The sequence below is a fragment of the Rhea pennata genome, chromosome 1, assembly GCF_028389875.1.
Source record: "Rhea pennata isolate bPtePen1 chromosome 1, bPtePen1.pri, whole genome shotgun sequence".
In the NCBI taxonomy this organism is placed as follows: Eukaryota; Metazoa; Chordata; class Aves; order Rheiformes; family Rheidae; genus Rhea; species Rhea pennata.
In genome coordinates, this window is record NC_084663.1 from 197,197,102 (window position 1) to 197,221,855 (window position 24,754).

General features: G+C 37.7%; 1 protein-coding gene across 2 annotated transcripts in view; it reads right to left on the reverse strand.

Moving 5' to 3' along the window:
- Positions 1–18,492, reverse strand: part of IFT88 (intraflagellar transport 88) — a 58,559-nt gene extending 40,067 nt beyond the window's left edge. For both annotated transcript variants that reach the window (XM_062567209.1, XM_062567208.1), the window contains exons 1-15: positions 18,404–18,492; positions 18,089–18,213; positions 17,218–17,313; positions 14,748–14,810; positions 13,965–14,021; positions 11,621–11,674; positions 10,510–10,573; positions 10,364–10,433; positions 9,236–9,326; positions 6,151–6,255; positions 4,893–4,995; positions 4,111–4,225; positions 3,782–4,013; positions 1,641–1,711; positions 1,054–1,140 (exon numbers count right to left, since the gene is read on the reverse strand). In XM_062567209.1, coding sequence (XP_062423193.1) covers positions 1,054–1,140; positions 1,641–1,711; positions 3,782–4,013; positions 4,111–4,225; positions 4,893–4,995; positions 6,151–6,255; positions 9,236–9,326; positions 10,364–10,433; positions 10,510–10,573; positions 11,621–11,674; positions 13,965–14,021; positions 14,748–14,810; positions 17,218–17,313; positions 18,089–18,181 — 1,301 coding nt within the window. In that variant the 5' untranslated portion in view covers positions 18,182–18,213; positions 18,404–18,492. The remainder of the gene's footprint in view (positions 1–1,053; positions 1,141–1,640; positions 1,712–3,781; positions 4,014–4,110; positions 4,226–4,892; positions 4,996–6,150; positions 6,256–9,235; positions 9,327–10,363; positions 10,434–10,509; positions 10,574–11,620; positions 11,675–13,964; positions 14,022–14,747; positions 14,811–17,217; positions 17,314–18,088; positions 18,214–18,403) is intronic.
- Positions 18,493–24,754: the final 6,262 nt, after the last annotated feature.

Sequence of the window (24,754 nt, forward strand, 5' to 3'; positions counted from 1 at the left end):
TACTTCATGGTAAGTATTTTGTGAACAGCACCAAGGAAGTAGATCTGCCAGATACATGAAATAAATGAACCTTTTTTGTTTTTCTGGAACAAAAACCAGATAATTTCATTTTAGTATAAATAATTACAACTTATTGATAAAGATATAAGACCTTCAAAGCTTGAAAACACTCCTATACAATCAAAAAAATAGATTAAATGAAAGCTCTCTTTCTCCATTAGATTTCCTTCACTTCCCTATTACATTTTTTTCATGTATTAAGAAAACTGAACACTGAACACATGCTGTTAGCAATGATGTGGTTGCAGATATACATCATTCATTTATATATTACTTTCCAATAATATTATTATTGAAAATACTAAAAATATCAAAAGAAGTCCTTATAATAGAAAAATAAAAAACAAATAGCTAAGGATACTTCTTTGAAGAGTTATAGTCATCTTTATGCTGTCCTTATGTCCTAAAACTAAACTAGAAAAAAAAATCAAAACTGCAACATCATCCCATCACTGTATAAACTTATATAAATGTTTAAGAAACAGTAGATACATTAATTTTATAAATGAAATTAAAAAACTTTTCCAATAATATTTGCATACCAGCTGCTTTATATAATGACTCTTTGGAGTAATGGGAATTTCTTAGAACCCCTAACTATTCATTACACCATCTTCTAAATTACAATGAAGAGTGGAACTCTTTGTGTTATGTACAGTGTCTATTCATGGAGACTTTGAAAAGCTCTTGAATAAATACTTTAAGAAGCTCTGCTTGTGCCAATATAAAGCCATTCAGAAATGTATGATTAACTGTTGAGTTTCAGTGATGTAGTGAAACTTACTTTAAACACAGAGTATATTTTACTATTTGATTTTCCACAAGGCATTCTATGGAAGCAAACTTAAAATAGCTTGGACGCTCAGCTTGTGTTGTTCAAACAGACTGTTTTCCAGGCTGCTTATGTCTGTGATTCTGGTCTTATAACCAGCACCAGAAACTAACACACAGTTACAGACTAAAAAAAAAAAAAAAGCCCCATCTGACTCTTACCAGTCATAGCCCAGAGCAAAAGATGTTTCAATTACTGGTGCAATGAGTTTAGCAGCTGTCATGATGTATTCCTCTGCCATTGATTTCCTTAAAATAAAACAAAAAAACATGTCATCATTTCAAAAATGTACATGTGAAAAATTAACCAAATCTTTTTCTTGCATCCTTCTCCACTCAGGGAACAATCTGAGAATTCACTTTAACGAGTGCTCTGCTACTGCCCCCTATATTTTGATAATGCTCTCAATAAGGCTTTGTTTCTCTTGTTTCCTTTTCACTACACAGTGTAGTTGCATTAAAAAAGAAAATAAAAAACAAAGCTGCAAGTTTTAAGCAGTATAACCCATAATGCATAGAACAGATGTTCTATTTATCCTTCTGAATTAAATCCATATTTTTGGTTGCTTGAAACTGCAGGATTCTAAACCCAGTGATCCAACTGGTTCTTCCAGGTGTGTTCTTTCCTAAGAATTATGAGGACATTTTTATAATAGGAACTGTGAATACAACAAAAGATTGGTAATGCTTTCAGAGACTAAAATCCATGGCACCACAGTCAAAAAAAAAAGTATGGATTCCATCATTACCTCTCACGTTCCATTTGTCTTAAACCATCATTTTTTATGGCTTCAATCAGTAGATTGGTACGTGGGTCATCCTGGAAAGGAATAAAACAATTGCAATTATGCCAGTATACATGTGTTTTAATTATTTCTATAAAAAATATGACTGTAAATACAAATTGATGCAAATTACATATTCTATAATGGCAGTTACTTACTTCCACATTTCAAAAAGCTTCGATTTAAAGTATTACTAATTCTAACTACAAAAACTAAAATTTCATAATATAACTACTTTCCTCCAGTTTTTCTGTTTATGCATGTGGTCATATCTGACATGACTGTTGTTAACTAGTAGCTGATGTGTAGTTAATGACCTGTATATGAGATTGTCAAGTAAGATTGGGAAATCTGTGAATCATCCATGAGAGCACTCGTGCTTAAAAATAACAGTATGCTTACACACTTGCTGAACTGCAGTTATATTCAGCAGATGAGGACTTTTCCTACCTTGTAATTACAATAACTCATACAACCATCTTGTTGCAGTTTATCCTACATACTGTATCTAAAAGAACTAATACAGGTATGCTGTGTATTCTTCATCTGCTGGGAATAGATCAAAAATTCATATAAAACAAAGACTAGAAAGAAATTTAACATTTTTTAGCCAGACCTTTTCAAAACAGAACATAGAGTCTGGAATTTCTGTTAAAGTTACAGCATGCATATTCTTATAAAGAACACCCACTACAATCTAAAGCTTTTCTTTCAATAAATAATCTTACATAGCTTTTGGTGAAGTCTTCAAGTGTTTAATGATCCTTACTGTTAAATAAATTACACTCCAATGACTGGTTAACTGTATCCAGCTTCTTGGAAGACCCTTTTATTCCTCCACATCTGCTGCATATAGAGTCCTAGGGTGATTCAAATTTCCTTTCTCTTTATTGCTGAATACATTAAACTCCAATATCTTTCTCAGTTTGATACATCTCCAGACTTTTTAATTATTATGATTGCTGCCTGCACTCCTTTTCTTTCTCTTGAAGTGTTGGCATTGGAACTGGACAGAGTAATCCAGCAGTATCAACAGAAGTACCAGATCTAAAACCTCTCCAGCCCTAACTGATTTTCTTCAGAGACACTTGGACAGGTTAGACAGTTGGGCAGAGAGGAACCTCATGAGGTTCAAAAAGGGCAAGTGCAGGGTCCTGCACCTACGGAGGAACAACCCTGTGCACCAGTACAGGCTGGGGGATGACCTTCTGGAGAGCAGCTCTGCAGAGAAGGACCTGGGAGTGCTGGTGGACAAGTTCACTATGAGCCAGCATATGAGTCCTTGTGGCCAGGAAGGCCAATGGTATCTGGGGTGCATTAGAGTTGCCAGCAGGTCGAGGGAGGTGATCTTGCCCCTCTCCTCAGCCCTGCGGAGGCCTCATCTCGAGTCCTGTGTCCAGTTCTGGGCTCCTCAGTACAAGAGAGACATGGAGCTACTGGAGAGAGTCCAGCGTAGGGCTACAAAGATGATCGGAGGGCTGGAGCATCTGCCCTCTGAGGAATGGCTGCGAGAGCTGGGCCTCTTCAGCCTGGAGAAGAGAAGACTGAGGGGGGATCTTATGAATGTGTACAAGTACCTGAAGGGAGGGTGTCAAGGGGACGGGGACAAACTCTTTTCATTAGTGCCATGCGACAGGACAAGAGGCAACAGGCACAAAGTGAAACGCAGGAAGTTCCACCTGAATATGAGGAGGAACTTCTTCCCTGTGAAAGTGACGGAGCACTGGCCCAAGTTGCCCAGAGAGGTTGTGGAGTCTCCTTCTCTGGAGATCTTCAAGGCCCGCCTGGATGCAACCCTGTCTAACATGCTGTAGGTGACCCTGCTGAGCAGGGAGGTTGGACTAGATGATCTCCAGTGGTCCCTTCCAACCTTAGCTGTTCTGTGAATCTGTGATTCTGTAAGAATATTCTTAACATTATTTGAATCACTTCTGATTCAAATCAGAATCTGACTTCATACTGAGAAGTACTGCCACATTAAGTTTGTGGTGATAGAAACATTCCTTTAGGTACATCAACTTACATATACTGTATAGTCGAAGCATTCAAAGTCTCTCCCTTTCTCCATTTACAACATAAATACAGTTTGTTTTGATAAAACTTACATTTGGTGAAATGTATTTGTCATCATAATCCACTTCCAAGGGAACTGCAATCAGTTTCTGGAAAGCTTTTTTCATTTGTTCACTGTCTCCAATAGCAAAACAACACAGGACCAAGTTGAAGCCTGCCTTCAGATTTGGCGACATGCTCATTGTATGTTCAAATGAAGAAATGGCATCAATGTATTGACCAGTTTTAATAAATGCAACTCCAATATTTTGCATTATTTTAATCCTAAGTAAAGAAATCAGCATTATTTTTTTTAACTAACAAAAAACATACTGCATCTAAGACTTGTATTTCAGACCCATGCCTACAAGTTTAACCTCACCTCATCTCTTTGTGGACACTAGGAATCTGGTCTAGAGCCATACGGTAGAATTTGATAGCTTTGGAATAGTTCCTTTGCTTTAGATATATATTCCCCATGTTCACCTTCAGTCTACCTATCAAAAGAAGTCAATTAGTTATGGTCTCTCGAAGTATAGTGACAGAACTTTTAAAATTTTGTTTTGAAGTGACAGAGTAACTTTTTAATATGCTTATCTCCATTATAGGGTAACACTAGTTTTTTTAGAAAAGTGCTGCACAGAACCGCCTCTTGCTAACTTTCACCCAGAATGAAATAAAGTAGTAAAGAAACTTAGAAAAGAACTATCAATCTAAGGCATATAACTGGTTCTGGCTAAGAATTTAGGGAGGAGGTAGAGATTTTTTATGGTGCTCTCCAGGAAGGCAGCTGCAAAGAGGCAGCTGTCAGAAAAAGGCTCTGTATGAGTCTCAAAGATGTGCAAAATATTAAAATAAACTATCAAAATGGGAAAGATGAGTCAGAAAAGAAAAAATAATATTGGAGCAGATAACATAGTGTAGGCTGCATGGGAAAATGATGTATTTGGCTTTATGCTTAGCTTAGCGAAAGAAAAGACTTCGTAACTTACCTGATGAGCCAAACCACATTAAATTATACAAAGTCAGACATTTTAAGTATCTGCCACCCACTCTGACTGACAGACATGGGAGCTGAGATCTCTGTGAGACAACACCATGCAGATTAAGACCTCATTATAATGCCTGACAAACGATTTTAGTCCGTTTTGAAATGTAATTTACCTCCATTGCTGAACATCTTATTTTTCACTATAACTTGATACGTATTTAGTGCTTCAGTATACATTTCATTAGCAGCATACTGACTGGCCAGATTGAAAAGAACCTGTAGAAAAAATAAATTACGGGCACAAGAAAATAAGGTTATCTTAAGAGTAAGAACCTGAGTTTCCAGTAGATAATTTCAAATTAATTTTATTTAAAGATGGGAAGTATAAAACTGATAAAAGCAATACCTTTAACGGTTCTTTGCTTTTGCATATTGAAACAGAAAACAAGCTCCAAATCTACTTATTCTAGCTAATTCTTTTACTGTTTTAATTTAAATAATTAACATTAAAAGTCAGGCTTACTAAGTCCTACAATTGACAAAAAAATTCAGCAGTTATTGCATCTTAGATCTACATAAAGACAATATTATAATGCAGAGTTATTAAAAACATTCATATAATACTCAGAAATTGTGTGTAATTTATGACTCTCAACATGTGGAAGACAGTCCTGCTATCTGTGGTTGATCAGTTTACAAAGAGAGAGAATTGTTCCAAATTGATTTTTCAAAACAGAAGCTCTGTGGGGATCAGGTAAGGTACCTCCAAAGTTTTCCCCACCTTTACTGTGAACTTCACCTTCAAATAAGTTACTAGGTCAGCCTCACTTGATGTGTTTGTTGTTACATATTTTCTCTACAGCACCACCTGAAATACAACTTTAAAATCTCCCTAAATATTTTGTTTATGTTGCATCTTTTTTTCAAAGTCTAGTACTAATTTTAAAGACCAGAATGTAAATCTAGATATATGCTTTAAAATTCAGGATTTAGGAATAGTAATATACACTTTTTTCCACATAATGTATTCTTTGTCACTTAATAATTCAAGATAAAGGCAATGTCTGATCTCTCCTGTTTTCTTCTCTTGGCACATTTTATTTTCCAAACTCTTATCTTTGAAGTATGGGCTTTACATTTATTATACTTGTTATATTTTGATACTCTGAATAGTACATTTTGATACTACTTTGACACAAGCAGGTAGCTTAACTAAATGGTCCCTGTGATTGCAAAGAAATACATGATATTAACAGATCTTTCCAATCCTAAATTTTTTAACTCCAAGAAGTAATTTCCATTACTTTTTTTTTTTTTTTTTGGTATACACTTAAGAGTATTACATGAAAATATGCTCAGTAAACATGCTGAAATGTCTTCAGGAGGCTTGCTACCAGCACACTTCACTCATTGAGATTTCTAAGTACTTACTGTGTAAGTGAGATCTAAGTTGATGCTTTCTGGAGTAGCAATTTGTTCACGTTGTCTCACCAGTACTCTTTCTTTTCTTCCAGCCTCTTTTGCTTTTTCCAGAGCCTTAAATAAAATACTATAATTTAGTGACACCTTGGACCTCACTAACCCAAGACCACAATAACACAATCAAAACAAGTATGAAAATAAAATACTCATATCCATTTTCTTTAGATGCCCAGACTGTATACAAGATCTAGCCAGTAGTACTATAACCTACAGAAAGATATTAATTAGCAATAAGCAGACATACAGCTGTCTAGTGTGCTTAGCTGTTCAGTTTTATTTGTATACTCACACTGTACAAATATATATAGACCCTAGACCCTAGGAGGATTATCCTATTAATTTTACAATGCAAATGAGAAATAAGTTAGGATAGGTCTGTAGGGATATCTTATCCTAAAATAACATAATAAATGGCTAAAATCTATCACTATCAGAAAAAAAATATTATGAAAGTGCAACATGAGAGGTTCATTAGCAGCTTAAAGGGTGGATCCATTCAATTTAAACACCACATTTAAGTTTAACTTTGTGACCGAGACTTTCATTGTTGGGAATCTTCTCATAAACTTCCCAAGAAGCAAACTCCCTACGCTGTGTACTGCTAGACTAAGAAAAAATTACAGTTCGCTAAAGGAGATATCAGCAGATAATCCAACAATCATTAAAACAGAGTACAACTGGGATAGATCAGGATTCCTAGTAGTAGGTCCAAGAATAAAGACAGAGTCCACAGACAGGAGAAAGTCATCTTGATACCCGGACTGTCTAGGCTAAACTACTGATGTCAAGATGATCAATGTTCCATCCTGTCTTAACCTGAGCAAGATCACCAAGGTTACACAAACTCAAGAAAGGCATATACAGGTTTTTTGACCTGAGAAACAAGAATGCATCCCAAGACCCAGGACAGCTTCCATCTCAAAAGTAGTGTATACAACAGTTCTTTTAAGTACTAAGCCAAAGGACACAGGATATTAACAGTCCTGAAAGAGAGTCACCGAAAGACACCTGGGATCATTCAGGCACAGTGTAACATGGTAAGGGTCTTACTCCATATGTGAGAATGCTGACGCTACCCAAGAGATTAATCACTGACAGGAAAACTTGATTCTTAATGCACTAATTTCAAATCTTAGACAGAGGAGAAAACTTTGCACCAGCATGCTTCTTAACAAAATTCTGGCTATTTCCCTGCAAAGCAAGAGTAGATCCTGCCACAACAACATAGAAAAATCTCACCTCCAGTAGGCCTGAAACATGTGAATAGAAGGTTACTTCTTAGGGAACACACCAAATATAGGTAAGACTGTAAGTGTTACGCACATAGTTTGATAAGAGGCATCATATAGATGCAGGCCTAAGCAGAACTAAGCAGGCCTTCACCATGTGTGGAGAGCTATTAAGTCCTTCATGAAACTTGCCTCGAGGTAAGACAGCCCTGACTGTCCCTGAGTGCAGGGCTGCTCCAATGAATCGAAAATTAAATAAGTTCTAAATGACCATGTTTGAACTCATTAATTACATCTTCACTAGGTAAATAAAACAGGTTACAGCCTATTATTTAGCCATTATCCACCAGCATGACATGGCTCTCTCACCCTTCAGAACTACATCCAAATTGCCTACTGGGAATAGTTCCTTACCCGTACCAATCTTCCACCATACCTAGGAACTACTTTGCAGAGTGCTAACTGACATGGGCCAGAACCGTGTCAATAACCATGTCAGTAACCATGATTTGCAAACCTGGGCTCAGGTACCGTTTGATTCACAAATATAGACACTGTGTATAAAGACACTGTGTATAACGGACAAACAGTGCCATTTGCCCAATTCGTAGGAAGGCTCTCTCCAGACCATTTGCAATCCCTTGTCAAGAAACAGCTCTTGAGGTTTGGTCTTCTCAGATAACATGAGAACCTAATCAGGCTAAAAGACCATTACCCAGTGTCCTGTGTCTGACAGTAACAAGCAGCGCAGGAATGATGCTTTCCTTATTCTTGCACTGTAATGACACCTCCTCAGAATGCTCTCCCATCTCAAAAACTCTGCAGCTCTGGCATCTGAGCCAGAAATGACACCTCTAACAGCTCTAGTTTATCTTCCCCCGTCCCCTTCACCACCGAATGAGATGGTGGCAAGAGCTGGGCAGAAAGGAGTCTGCATTCCCAGGAATCCAATATATCTCATTAGTCCTAACAATTGTTCTTTCTCTGCTTCTAGTAGTTTAGGAGCTGAGGCTGGCCTGCCTGAAACACATAGAATAAAATATCAGTCCGGTCATAAGAAGGAAGAAGAACTACAGGTTAGTTTGATGCACAGCAATTCAAGGCTGATGTGCTTTTTTGCCACTGTCCTATGCACTTATAATATTCGCTTAGCTCAAAAGGTGCCCTTGTCTGAAGAACGAAAGAAAGATGAAATAGTCCATCTTAATGTCAAACCCTTATGGTACAAGAGAAACAATGTAAGTGGCTTTCATCCACTGCAAACCAAACAGCCCATGACAAGGAAGGCTACTGTGAAGAAGGCTTGAGGGAGATTAAATCTGGTGCTGAGTACCAGTGCTGGCTGAAAATGACGTTACTGAAAAGCCCTGAGCCGTACCAAGAGAAAAGAACAGAACTCAAGCAAGATCATTACATGTTTGACGATTAAATACAGCAAAGATGCCAGTTTCAAGCTTGATATTGCAGAAGAGTACCCCATACCATAAGGTTAGACTGGCTTCATTTCAAACTGTGCCAGTATGACTAGCAAATTAGACTCATCTGAAGAGGAAAAAGGAAATATGAGGGAGGGGTCTTTATAACACTGAAATCCTGACAAATATATATACAAGAAATATAATTCCTATCTTTTGTTGGCAATACAAGCCATGACTGCATTAGCAGACGAGTCATAACAAAGTTAAAATTAAGATGACTTTAATAATTGGAAATGTTTCAATGAAAAGTCAGTTTGAAGTATTTATCTATGCAAATTGTGCTTCTCATAACAATACCAAAAGGAAAATGAAATCTAGAAAAATTACCAATTTCAAGTCTCCACAGCTGTTGGCAATGCAGCTTTCTTCAACAAGTTCATTCACTTTTTTTTCTAACTGCCTAATCTTCTCTTCTGGACTAAAATAAAAGTAACCACAGAAAGATCGATTTACACTAGTAACTGCAAACACATTTTTACACAGGCTGATCTTAATAAAACAACACAGTAGTGTAATATATCACAACATATGGCAACTAATCAGCTTTCCTGTCCAGGCAAATATAATGCAGAATTATACACAGAGAAGATCCTGCAGAGATATATTCACACTTTCAGTTTAAGCACAGAGACTTAAGAGAACATAAATCCTCTTACAAGAAAGAGACGAACATCACATTTCATGGACTCAGTTCGTTGAAGAGAAGCAATGACAGAGTGAATAGATGGGATGATGAAACTTTAAAGTCAAGAATACAGTGAAGTGAAATATTATTTTGAAAGTAATTAACAAATTTTACTTGCATGTATAACTTCAAAATACAGCTTGCATATGTAGATTTTAATCAAAATTTGTTACTCATCTAGTTTTTTCCTTCAGTTAAATAACCATTCATTTCAGTAGTGTTCCCTATTTCTCTTGAATTTGAGGAACACAACTTTTTTGAAGCCTGAGGATCTTTTCTCAGTCAACCTCTCAACACTTAAAACAGCCTGTAAAACTTTCACAACCTTAGTTTTACTTTTTATGATGGTATTAAGGTCAGACAGTGAACAAGGAGGAGCAGCAGTTAAATTCCTTTAAGTTCCTTCCATAGAACTGCATGAATCATGGTGTTTCTTGCCTGTCAAGCACTCTTTCATAATCCTGTTCTGTAACACAGCATTTGGGTAGCAACAACTGCATTCAAATTGCTGGGATATAGTCAGAACTGGAAGTCACTGAAATCAGATTTTCCTCAAAAATCAATGCAACTATTCTGGGGAGCCACGTGCATAAATATCTGTAGCCTTATCCCACAAAAATAGAGTTTGACCCCCCCTAAGGCTTCACAACTGTCTGTACATTATTAAACTCTACTGCAAATTGTTTTTTTTTTTTTTTTTTTTTTTTTGCTGTTAAAACTTTGAAATCATGTAATGCCAAACTGAACAAAACAAAAATACATCTATATACCTGTCTTGATTTTTCATTTCCAGGGGAGGAGCAGGACCCTTAGCTTGTCCAAAAGGATCAAATAAAGAACCTGCAAAATTAACAGAGTCCTGAAAATTATAAAACAGTATCTTCCTATGGCCATTGGTGATTTTTCCAAATCATACCTCTCATAGATGCTTTAGTGTAACCTGCAGCATGAACTGCAGTCATTGGTCGAGCAACCCCATCCTTAAAGAAAAAAGGAAAGAAATATTAAAAGAAAGTTCCTAAAAGGATATATTGTGAACAGTAAGGGCAAAGAAAAGGTTTTTACCACCTTGATAAATTGACCAGTATATTTTGCAAATATTGTACATATCATAACTGTCTACAAAATAGCAGAGCTCACATTATACAGAAGCCATAATTGATATAAAGAAACAGTTACTACTTTGTGTAAATCTTATATACATTCAGAATACTTAATTCCAAACTTTTTTGCCCACAGGCAAATGTAATTGTTACTATGCTTTATTTCTAATAATGTTAATGTATATTTTGTATTTTTCTCTCATTTTTATACATTCTTCTTAGGAATGGTTGGTCTTGAGATCTGCAGTGTACTCCAGCTTACTGTTTGTCACACTGTTTCAGAAATCACATTTTTGGTTTTTTTTCTTTTTTTTTCTTTTTTTTTTCTTTTTACTCATAGCAAAGCTCAAGAATCCTATGAAATTATGGATCAGAATGTTGCACCTGATCTAAGCCAAAAGTGGCACAAATAAGCTGGAAATTTGTTCTTATTAGCAGACAATTCCTCCCAGCACACGAGCATCTGACATCACACCACGACAACTTATTAAACATCCCAGCTCCCATCTGGGCTGATACCAAAGAATAAATAGTAGGTATAGACATATTTGACATTAAGCCAATATGTTTAAGAAAAAAAAAAATCTTTGCTACATTTCTGCAGATTCTTACTAAAATATATTAGAAAAACAGAATCTACCTCTTTTCCTATTTCAAAGAAGTTATTCATTGCATGTCAGTATATGTTAAGAAGCACTTCAGTGATGTTACCTCCAATCATGTGCTCAAATAAAATATTCACAGAAAAACACTCTCATGTTTTCTGACAGTAATATATTTGAAAAGTAAAGTACAACTTAAACAGGGTAATCATTTGTATTTTCATTTCAATTATTTTTAACTATTTGTATTAAAAATCTCCAAATCTGTCAGAAAACGTCATCATTCTGAGTCCAGATAAAATGTAAATATTAAAACCTTCACCTGCACAGCTCCTGTTGCTGGTCTTCCCATAGACGAAGTTAATGTTGTCTTTGACTACCAAAACAAAAAATAACTCAATTAAAACAAAGCATTATAAGTTTGTAAGCCTTTTCACCATTAAGTTTTAAGGCTCAATCTTATACTCACAGAAGTTCATAGTAGAATTCCCATGATTATAATGTTCAGTATAGGTGTTTTCTGCAATTTTAAAAAATCCTCAGGCACTTCAGTTAACACAAATTCACAAATACTATTTTTATGCATATATTGTAACGTAATTTTTGTTTGCAAGTTTTTAAGATCTGAGGTAGCAGTATTCTTCACTATTAAATTATATAAAGTATTAAATTGTAATAGTTTAAAAATGATAGAATTATTATTTAAAAAAATCCAGAACAAGCAAATTATACCCCCAAAAACCTGCAGTAAGATTCTGAGTACAGCCAACAAGATTAAAAATTAAGATTCATCTATTTTTAATTAGATTTTGGATGGCCTCTATTATTCTCATTATAAATGAAAGAGTTTGCACCTAACTATGAATTACAGGGGCAGATTCAGTGCTATAAGTCATATTTTCCTGCAGATTTTATTTTACAATAAATAAATTCTCTGTCACTGCCAATAGATATCTTCTCCAGGAGCAGGCACACTAAACACACTGTTCTTCCATACCAGCGTTAAAAACAAAGGAATAAATGTGCCAGATCTTCAGCTGTAAATGCTAGTGATTGCTACAAACATGCAACACAGACTGGCAAAGCACTTTTGGGCCATGAAAAAGGTACCCTGTAATTCTCACCCAGAGGCGTATGTTTTATGTACTATCCATCACGTATCATGAATGGTTTTAGCTGTATGCTGCTAAAGCTGCATCAATAAATATTGTAGTGCAGAAGCAGCAAATCTGCAGAATGAAATAGGCACTGTTGAGGACTGGACAATGTTTTGGGGGTTTCTAGCTCTTGGGCAGTCCTGTGGACTGACCCATTAGTACTTGGAGCACACTAAGTCTAGAAAGAATTGTTTGGTTTAGGTTCATTCGAAAGGATCTAGTTCTCACATTCCAAGACTGCTCTATGTTGTGAAGTGAAGTATACCAAGTGGGGACAATTGGCAGATTTGCTGGAAGAGCAAACTCCTGATTTAAATAACCACTGATGAGGATAAATATCTGTGCTCTATTATCCTTAGGAGTGCCTTCCAGTGCACTGCTCCTTCAGTAAATTTCCTTCTCCCCTAAAGTTTAGTACTGCACTAGATACCTGCAGATACAACTGCTAAGGAAAAAACAGTCTCAGAAGGAATATATCCAAAACAGGCAAATGAAGGCCCAGGATAAAGGTTGCACTTTAATGACTTATGATAAAGTTTACCTCTTTTCCAAACTGTTACCCAGCTAACTTGCATAAGAGATACCTAAAGCAATAAATCCTGGAAAGAAGTAATAGAACAAAACCAGCAACTGAACAGATTATAAGCAATCAATAGGAAAAAAATACTTACAGAACATTTTATTGTACTATGAAATAATTTCATATGGGTAATATTATTACTTGACTTATTTCAAAGGTATGGGACACAAGATTTAACAAAAAACTGCAGTGACACTAATATAATCTAGACAGCATATGAAGAATGCATAAAGTAGTAGAACCAAAAAGACGAGTGTGCATTCTTCCATGTCTAAGGTACATTAAGCTCACATTATAGTCTTTTTATTATCCAGGATGTTGACAAAAATCCCTCTCCTCTATCTATCAAAATTTGTAGGAGATCCACATGTTTGAGAGCATGGTCTTTCTCTCAGATTTCATAGAGGCAAGCTAACAGGTTCATAAATTATTGGGATAAGGGATAAGAGAGTGGATACAGCACTAGTTCACCTTTGTTACGTAACCAGGCCAAGATACCAGCTATTTAAGAGTTACAATACTGGCTATGGATGCCACAGAACACAACAAACTTTTTCTGATTAAAGGTAATTTGAAAACTCATTTTTTTTAAGATTTAATTTCACTTTAACATTCAGAAGACTTTCCCAAGAACTAATGAAGAATCCATCCAACACCCCATGCAAGAAAATCATGTTTTAATATTTTGAAATCTATTGTCATATGCAGTACAGAAGTTGATTTACAGTACAATTTGGGAGAAAAACCAACAGTAACCATGCCTTGACCAAGAGCAGAGTCATGCACTTACAAAAGTGAACATTAAGTGTAATTTACTGGAGTAAGATGCTAAGATAAAGGAGATAATTTTGTGCAAAGGCTTAACAGTGCTCATATTTAAGGCAAATACCTCACTGTCATTAAGAATATAATATCAAACAAAAACTTACCCCAAATGCAGTTGCTACAGGTCTTGAAGCTGATGTACCAGGAATTTTGGCTGTCATCTAGGTGAAAAGCAAAAAGAGTAATCACGTGTTATTAAACTACATAGAATAATAATTATAATGTGAACTCATAGAAATAATAGTGCTTAGAAATTGTTCTAGAAAGGAATATCATTCTAGAACCACACTGTTCTGTGAGTAAGCAGCATTAACAAGAACAGTTTCAGCTCTTCTTTATACACAAAATTTATATTAAAAGTGCACAGTAAAAGAAATTTTAAATTTCTTTTGAAAAATCATGCAAGATTTAAGTCACAGCAAAATGAATGCAAGTAAGTTAATGTAAATTACATGAAAATGGAGGAGTGTAAATTATGTGAAGATGGAGGAGAAAGAATCAGAACAACATTTTGGTAAATCAGGCTTTCTAGTTTCTTATTATCTGTCAAGACTAGCACCTCTGTAAATAGAATATTAAACAGGAAGTCCTTCCAGAACCCCATTTTGCTCTTTAATCACCTTTTAGCTCATTTCCTCAAACAAGAATACATCTTTCCATATAAAATCCCTTGCTAGCCTAACTCCAGAGCTTAAGGGAGGTGATGTTCTGCTAATTTTTAACTTATTTTTTCATACAAATACAGCTTACATCTTCATCTTAGTAGCAGACAACAAAAAAGAGAGATGATGAGCAATGCTCAAGAAAAGTTTGTATCAGAGCCAAAGACAGAGTTAGATCTCCAGAAAACTTCTATACTATTTGAATATATATTTAAATGTACTTACAGGGGGTCTTCTACCATGACTTGTTCTCACTGCCTGTTGAAAAGCTGCATCATTTTCTAAATCCTAAAAAAAAGAAAAAGAAATAAAAACAAAAAGCCCCTACACGCATAAAACATAGCACCCAAAGCCACAATTCCAAAATACTATGACTACTGAAAACATATAGGTAAAAGATAAGTATTTTTCAAAAATATTTGAATTGAAGATTACTGAATGATAGGTTGTACTGCAAATAAGTAATGATTACATTATCTGGCCTCTCTCTTTTGATATTTGAAGTGTCACAGAATCACAGAATGGTTGAGATCTCTGGAGATAATCTAGTCCAATCCCCCTGCTCAAACAGGGTCACCTAGAACACATTGCACAGGACTGCTTCCAGGCAGATTTTGAGTACCTCCAGAGAAGGAGACTCCACAGCCTCTCTGGGCAACCTGGTCCAATGCTCTGTCACGCTCACAGGAAAGAAGTTCTTCCGCATATTCAGGCGGAACTTCCTGTGTTTCAGTTTGTGCCTGCTGTCTCTTATCCTGTTGCTGGGCACTACTGAGAAGAATCCGGCCCCGTCCCCTTGACACCCTCCCTTCAGGTACTTGTACACATTCATAAGATCCCCCCTCAGTCTTCTCCTCCCCAGGTTGAAGAGGCCCAGCTCTCGCAGCCGTTCCTCACAGGGCAGATGCTCCAGCCCTCTTGGTCATCTTTGTAGCCCTACGCTGGACTCTCTCCAGTAGCTCCATGTCTCTCTTGTACTGGGGAGCCCAGAACTGGACACAGGACTCAAGATAAGGCCTCAGCAGGGCTGAGTAGAAGGGCAGGATCACCTCCCTCGACCTGCTGGCAACACTCTTCCTAATGCACCCCAGGAGACCATTGGCCTTCCTGGCCACAAGAGCACACTGCTAGCTCATAGTGAACTTGTCATCCACCAGGATTCCCAGGTCCTGCTCTCCAGAGAAGCCTCATGTTGAACCTCATGAGGTTCCTCTCTGCCCAACTCTCCAGCCTGTCCAGGTCTCTCTGTATGCCAGCACAGTCATCAGGTGGATCAGCCACTCCTCCCCATTTTGTATCATCAACAAACTTGCTAAGGAGGCACTCTGTCCCCTCATCCAGGTCATTCATGAACATGTTGAACAAGACTGGGCCCAGTACTGAGCCCTGGGGGACACTGCTAGCTACAGGCCTCTAACTAGACTCTCTGCTGCTGATCACCACCTCTCGAAGCAGCTCTGCCATTCAGCCAGCTCTCAGTCCACCTCACTGTCCACTCGTCTAACCCACACTTCCTGAGCTTATCGAGGAGGATGTTATGGGAGACAGTGTCAAAAGCCTGGCTGAAGTCAAGGTACACAACATCCACTGCTTTACGCTCATCCATCCAGCCAATCATTCCATCACAGAAGGCTATCAAGAGTGGTTAAGCAGGATTTCCCCTTGGTGAATCTATGCTGACTACTAATCACCTTCTTTTCCTCCATATGCCTGGAGATGACATCCAGCATGAGCTGCTCCATCACCTTTCCAGGGATGGAGGTGAGGCTGACCGGCCTGTAGTTGCCTGGGTCCTCTTTCTTGCCCTTTGTGAAGACTGGAGTGACATTGGCTTTCTTCCAGTCCTCAGGCTCTTCTCCAGTTCTCCATGACCTTTCCAAGGTGATGGAGAGTGGCCTAGCAATAACATCCAACAGCTCCCTCAGCACTCACAGGTTCATCCCATCAGGGCCCATGGATTTGTGGGTGTGATGTTTTCCTAAATGACTTCTAACCCAATCCTTCTTGAGCAAGGGAAAATCTTCTTTTCTCCAGACTTTCTCTCTTGTGTGTCTCTTGGCTCTAGAATTCCTGAGGGCTGCCCTTAGCAGTGAAGACTGAAGCAAAGAAGGCATTCAGTAACTCTGGTTGTAGGTTTGGACCTCATGACCTCTGTATTTTATAATTCTGTGACACCAGCAGCTCCCAGAAAGTGGTCTACTGATGCAAGTCATCCTAGATGCTTTATTGAATGTACAGAGACCTGAGGGGAGAGGGACTCCACTCTACTCTCTGGTTTCCTTCAGCTGCAGCACAGTAAGAGGTAAATGCCCTATTGACCAATAAATAGGCTCTTGCACCAGAAGACTTGCTGCTGCACATGATCTGGGAAACATCATACCAAACTTTTGCCTTCAAATACCTCAGATGTAATATTTCATAAATTCTAATCCTTAAAGCATATCATACCTGGCATGAGATACACAAACATACTTTGAGGTGCACAAACATACTTTATTGGGATAGAAAAGTATCAGAAAAGTAATAAATATTCAGAAAGATCCTTGTGAAACTTTATATACTTCCTGCTAAATGAAGAAAAATTTGACTTCAAAGCAGCAGTATACTTGCACCTAAGTGTACCTACATATTCTTATCTTGTACTTGAAAACTAATCCTATTCACACAGAAGGAAAGAAACAGCAAATATTTTTACCTCTGTGTCAAAAGTGGGATTATAATCATTGTATCCAGAATAAAGATCATCTTCATCAGCCTCTGGAGCCAAGTGCACATTCTGCATCATTTTTATCTGTGAAAATATTAAATACCCCAAGTATTATCTCAGTATTGTTATGTACACCTTAAAAACGTAAAATATAGATAACAATAAGGTTTACAAATTGAAAAGAGTTCAAATCTACTTTTAGTTTACATCTGCTGTCCTTAAGAAAACAAGAATACAAAAAAAATCTAGGGTTCTATTGAAAACACAATTACATTAATCAGCACCATTCCACAGAATCAGGTTGTTAGGCTCTTACACCTTTGTCATGGCAAACTATTAACAGTAGTTTTAAACAGATATAGTCATCGTAGCATTAAAACCAAATGATCATTTCAAGGAATTTTAACATTTTTTACATTCTCAGACAACTTAGATTTGAGAAAATTCTTGCATATTCTGAAATTTGCTATTATTTTTTAATTAGACTAAACCATATCAGTCTAATGAAAGATATCACTTCTAGCACCAAATCTTCCTTCATGTGTCCTTACATCAGCTTGGCTGCAACTAGTCTCACTGTGCAAAATTCTTCACATAATTCTGCCGTTTCAACTGAAGTAGTTAAAATATGGAATTAAAGAAGCCTGGTTTTCAACATTTTTCTTCAGGGGTACTTAGGGTGCCTAGTAAGGGTTCACTGCTGCATTCACACTACAGCCTTTTCTTTATTGAAGACACTAGTAAGGTCTGTTTGCCTGGCTACCTACTTTCCTGAAAACTTAAGACATAATAATCTGATTCCATCTATAGCATGAAAATCGTGCACTTTAGCAGTGATCCTGAGCTAGGCCACACACACCCCTCTAAGGGCTAGCCGCTCTCGAGCGGGAGGATGCATCCCTCGGGCCTCCCTCCGGGCCATCCGCGGTGCCCCGGCGGCAGAAGGCGGCATCGCTCTTTTTGGCGGGTTTCCTCGGTCTGGACCTGAGGCAGCGGACAAGGGAGCTGCGCGACGGGCGGAGGAGGAGCCCGGCGGCACCGCTCCAGGCTCACAGCGCGGAAAGACGGCGCAGGGCCGCGGCGCCGCGCCCCGGCGAGAGGCCCTGGGGACCAACACTAGGACACCAGCCCCCCCCCCCCCCCCCGCGCCGCGGCCTGCTCGCCGGTCGCCCACCTCCCCTTCCGCGGCGCGGCCCGGCGCCCAGCGGACTGAGGCCGCCCGGCCCGGCCCGGCCCGCGTTGCCAAGGCCGATAGCGGGCAACGCGATCCCCTAACGCACTGCGCCTGGTTGCTAAGATACAAGCACTCGCGAGCATGCGCGTCGCCCGGCGCATGCGCAGAGCACCACCTGAGGCCTTTGCCCTCGCGTGGGCGTCGCGGCCGTAAGGGAACGCTCGGCGGCAAATGACCAAGCGCCCCCTGCTTCCTGTCAGCCATCTTCGCGCCCGAGCAGCCCCTCTGCCTCTCTGGTTGGGCGTGCTTCCTCCGGGGGTTAAGAAAAGCCAACCCTCACCCAGTGTCTAAAATTAAACAGCCACAACTTTATGCCCTTCTGAAAGTCCAACTGAAGGGAGCCGCTGGCACAAATCCAAAAACCTCCACAATCACCTCTGAGATAGGAAATACTACTCTGAACTCTCCTGGACAGATTTTTTGAATGAATCGGAGTAGATTACTGAGCTAAAGAGGAACTAAATTTGACATCTTTTTGACAGTTCTAGGACTTACTCTGACCTGAGCCCACAACATTTACGCATACACTAAACTTTGTGAATAGATTTATTTCCTATGCATTAGGTTACACATGTTCCCAATGTGGTAGCCTGTGTGCTAAGTATTAAAAAAAAAGTCATATAATGGAAGTATGAACAGAATTTGCCTCTCCCTGTGCTTTCCTCGTCTTTTGGAAGAGTAATGCAAAACTACTGCAAAGGATGTCTGTCTTGTCTGACTGTCTACCTTTAGTTCATGGGATATGGAAAACAAACGGAAACAAATTTAGTTGTCTGCTAGACATTGCTATTCTGTGTCTGTAAAAAGAAAAATCTGTAAGGTGGATAATATTTATCTACTTTAAAAGGAAGTTTATTAGGATTAATGTCAATGTTTTTGAAATATTAAGCAGGGAGCATTTGAAAATCAGCAGGAGGAGCAAAAAAACCCCAACCCTATACTCCTTCATAATTTAGTATTATAAGATCCTAGAATAATTCCTGTCTCAATGGACTTCAGGATGTCTCAGCAAGTGCTTCTCTCTAGCTCCACACTACTGCTAGCACATGTCCTTTGGGGTACAATGGGGCTCCACTGGATGGCATGTTTTTTCAGACAGCAGCCTATACCTGTGGGTGCAGACTTCCACTGCAGTCACTGTATGACTCACTGAGTGCTCAACAACATCTGGAGTCTCAATGACTAGTGTTCAGATAAACTGAGAAATCGGCTCTCAAAACTAAAAGTCCCAATCAAAAAGTGAATAACGATTTCCATCTGCCATCTCTGAAACTGAGTAAACAAACTAAAGCTGCTAAAGTCTTCAAAGAAAAAAAAGATGATCCAGTCACTATACGATTTTTACTGCTTTATCTTGGTTATGTGTTATGGAGAAGCTGATAGGTTCTCCAGCTGATCAGCAAATCATTACACTCTGGGGAAAGTAGCAATCCATAGCTAAATGGAAAACAGAGACAGAGCAGAGATTTCTGAACTCTGCATTATTTTTGAGAGATAAAAAGCTTTCTGAGCCAAAACACAACCTGCCCCCGCTGCCTTATGCTAATAGCATAAGAAAGCTATAAAGCTACTATGCAGTATATAGTCAGTCAGATTACCCTTTGTATGATCAGGTTTTGTGAGCATCATGCAATGTCAGGGCTTTCTGTTGCTCACCTTCTTGCAGCTTCAAAGTCCTTTCATAAGAGATAAGGCACAGAGCATATAAGTGAAATGTCTTTCTACTCCAGCTCCCAGCAAGAGAAACAAAGATAACAAAATTGCATTAGCACATTTATCACTTCTTGCATTAACTTGTTCAGCTCCCATGCATGAACCACTTTCACACTGAAACTTTAGACCTGATACTTTTGGACAGAAAAATTTTATACATGGAGTTTCTAGAAGACAAGTATTTTGTTGCATAACAGATTCTAGCTGGGAAAATTTTTAAGGTGTAATACCTGTCATAAATAATGAAGCTTAGCATAAAAAAATATATATATCCATGTTTAGTATTCATTTTCTGCTCATGACTCCTCATATAAATTTCAACTTATATCTTTTAGATTATCTGGTTATCCTCAGGCACATTCAAACTGAGCAGTAGATGCATAATGGGTCAAGAGCCCTAGCTCTCGTACCCAGCTTGTCCGAATCAGAGACTTGGGTATACCGGTGCCCAGCACATTGTGATGTTTCAGTCCAGTTATTTGGGGCACAGGAGAGAAAGGGACCATGTTAAGGAGTCAGTGCATCTATATCTATCGTTGTAAACGAAACAGTGGAAGGACACAAATGGAACCTGACCATGTTCATATCATCAAACTCTCTAACCCTCCAAAACAAGGTGGACACATTGAAAACAGCTATGAGGAATGGTCTCTAGCCGCTCTTAACTCCCAAACCATACTGGAAATTGTTCAAGAGAATGATAATTACCCAATGCTGTGATGGGGCTATTTTAGCAATTTAAAAGTCTAGACAGTTTATTCCAGTGCCTAGATCGAAGCCTTTGCACAGCCACATATTGCCCACATTGCCCAGTGTGCACCTAGGGCCAGAAGCTTGGAAACACTCCCTGGTCCACTTCATTAGGTCCTCAGTCCATGTACTGCTTCTGCAGTCCTCACAGCAACTTAAGAGTCTCAACAGGCCTTTTCTATGCTTCTAAAAGCTGTATCAATCTACAAATGGTTTTATGGGCTATGAAGTATAGAATAAATAGACATCAATGCATAAAGATTTAACACAAAACCCAGAAATATTAGGATCTTCTTTGACCACCCTGGACCTTCTCACTAGACCTGATTTCAGAGATGTTCTAATCAGATCATGCTACAGGGAAAAACCCAAATGATATAATTGTCTTTACTGGCTTTAGCTAAATCCTGAGTACAACCTAGAACGCAAAATTGCCATAAAGTAGTAAATAGCCTAAGCAAAGTCATATGCTGTAAATTCCTGATCATGTCAAGTTGCAGTAAGTGAGCACTATCACTAAATGAACTTGTCGCATTCTTTTCTCATCTTTCTGATTTTCCTTCCTGCCCTGAATCCTCTGCCTTGCATCAAGTTAGCTGTTTGTGCAACTGAAATAAACTGAAGGTTTGATCGTTTTTTTGCCCAGTTATCTTTCAAGCTGTCAAGTCCGTGATCCAGTTTATTCAGTGAAAACTTATGGCAGTTTAAGGAGATCCTGAAACTATACTCTTTAAACGGTAGAACTTTCCTTGTCTTTCCAAGCATGGTGAGCGGTATCTTTTTGCAGGAGTAACATTGCATGTAAGGACTCAAATTGCTCCAGCAGCTACTAATTTGAGTTCAGGGGTTACTGGCCACAGTCTGCTTGTCATGACCACTGTTAGTGTGTACCTTACCCTTGCTCTTTCAGTTTAACTGTTTGTTTTATCAGCCTCTAATGTATTTTTAGAAAATCATCTGGATTAAACAAATAACATTGCCACTGAATACTTTAAAAAGTGAGTAATTTTCTAGTATTGAATTCTGGAATGACAAAAAATTCAGAAGTTTTGCAGTGTCATGCAAAGACACTTCAGCTAGCTTACTTACCAGGAACAGTAAAGCTGCATTTAACAGTATTCCTCTTGAAATGAATGTATCATGTCAATATACCTTTAAAAGATTGCTAAAAGGAAGAAAAATAAATAATATTATTAAAATTAAAGCCTTTCTAATACTTCACCTTTCAAATAGTTTCTTTTTTTTGCAGTGGGGTGAAAATTTAAAAGAGTTTAATGCTTATTGAAGTTAATGCTAATTAAACTTTTTTAATAGCAATTACATAAAAAAAAAAAAAAACTTTCAAATCAAGCTCTTCCTACATTCAGACTTCAACTGGTTAGTATTTTGGTGATTGATGTGACGATCTTGCTACTCTTGGCTCATTTACGTCATCAATACTAGCAGATAACTATTGCATGTTACTTTCCTCTGCTATCAAAAGTATGACCAGTATGGGTATTAGAATCTTTATATTAGCTCATTATTTCTGTGCTGTTAAAAGAAAAATCTTTCTCTATACTACATTTTAACATAAAAATATTCCAGTGAAGGTTTCCTAGCATAAAAGAAGAGGTTAATAAAGGCGTTTATTTGTTGTGGGAGATTTAAAAATCAGTTTTGTAATTGGGAACTCTGAGCATGTATAAATTAAGAGAACTAAAGTTAGAAGATAAAGTTTATAGAGCTACTCCTGATGCAAAGGTAAGTACAAAGTTCAGAATATTTTCAGGGTGAGGCTCTTAATAAGGAATTAAATTAGATAAAAGTATTTTACAGGATTATATTGAAAGTTTTTTTAAAAGGCTATTTCAAAACAGCCCTAACAGGAGAAAATACTCAGTATAATTCTTCTCTAAACATCAATTCACAATATAGTCTCTATTAAAAGCAGGTAAATGAATCAATTATGTACAATTTGTAAACAAACAAAACGAATGGAAGAACTGCATTATGAATAACATATGTTGTAGTGTGGGTTTAAAAGGCATTTACAACTGCGAACAATCTTTTTAACAGGTATTTTGAATATTAAAATGTTTAATTCCATCTAGTTTTGCTAAATCATATTTTTGCATAGTTCTTGACTATTTTATTAGCATCTACTTTTTAATTCCTGCAGAGAGCTTCTTTTAGAATCACCATTTTTAACAATATTGGTAATATTTTCATCAGATCACTTGCACTGTGAATGACTAGCTAAATAAACCGCACAAACTTCTAGTTATAATTAAAATTACAGATGTAATTGCCACATAATTGTAACATAATCACTACTATAATATGCAAACCACTATTACTCTGCAAAATAGAAACAGAAGTTATTAAACTAAACACTAGCACATTTGAACCCATTGTGTGTTCTGAACCATTAATATAATAGCAGCAACATACCATTACAACTGAGGTCTATTACAACTGAAATGTACTTTTGGATTGCTCTGGTGAGCAAGTAACGTATTAAACCAATCTAATACTTAACAAGGTGAACTATGCCTCTGTTTTCATCCCATGCCAAAAGCTTGGGTAAGAACACTGTATTTTAGAAACATACAATTTCTGTATTTTCTGCAAGAGGCCACACATTCACAACTCCTTCAAATTCCACCTTCCAGCTGCTCATAATAAATGCTGAAAACTTACCTTTGTTTAGTCCAAGACTCTTTTATACGGCCCTGCTCCTCCCCTCCCATAAACCCACCTCCTCTCCCCAGCCAATGGCAGTTGTCACCTCCTCACCTGGTGTGGTAGTGGAGCATGCTCAATAGAAATTGAGACCAAAACCATGGAGGAGTCAACTTTGCAGCTCCCAACAAAACAAGCCAAGTCTACTCTGACTGCTGTTGGACTTAGAAGAAAGACTGTATAGGCTGGTGAGTGCATATTTGCTTCACTTGGACCTCTTCTATTGACAATATACTTTTGTTTCCTAATGAAGCCCAGAATCTTACAGAGTTTTTGAGTTCTCCTGACTTAACGCTTTTGAGCTTCCCACAGGACTTACCCTTTTTGAAAGCATATTTCCTTCCCTTAACCTACACTTCTGAGAAGTTGATTCTCAATATTCCTTCTTCCTGAAAATCTCTCTTTTTTTTCCACGTCTTTCAATCTACTTGTTCATTAGCAGTTTGGACTCCAATGCGTCTGGTCATCTGAAACAGTAGGATATATGTCTACCATGATACTCTTTAATAAAATAACTAATGCAGTTATGTAGTGTTGTTACTACTGCTACATAGATGATAATAAAATAGTTCAAATTTCACCGCCATAGACCCCTTGTTTTGTTCACTAATAGAACTTAAAGGCCTTGTAAATGCTGTTTTCACAACTGTGGTTAATTCTCAAACCCTTGTAGCAACACCTTTTGAACTGCCTAGCTAAGTTCTTATTTCTGCTTAATCAGTTTGTCTGTATAAAATTGGTTTTGTTTCTTTCTGAAATCTAGCACTTCTTAAGACAACCTCAGTTATAAACAACTCAAAAGGTCAGAGAATGTTGAAATTGCTGGTAAAAACTTAAAAATGGTGGTAATGGTGACATTGTTCTTAAAACCATGTTTCCCTAGCCCAGAAGATATTATATTCTACAGACTTATTTTTTTCCTTTAAAGTAAAAATTTATAAATAAAATAGGTATACATTGCTTAAATTAAACTTTGGCTAAAATGTCTTTGTGCTCATAATACCTGCCAAGTCATGTTGTTTTTAATTATTCTTCAGAAGAACAAAAATGGTATTTGCTACATCATAAAATAATGCTTTCTCTGCTAGCCAAAGTAAGCTAGCA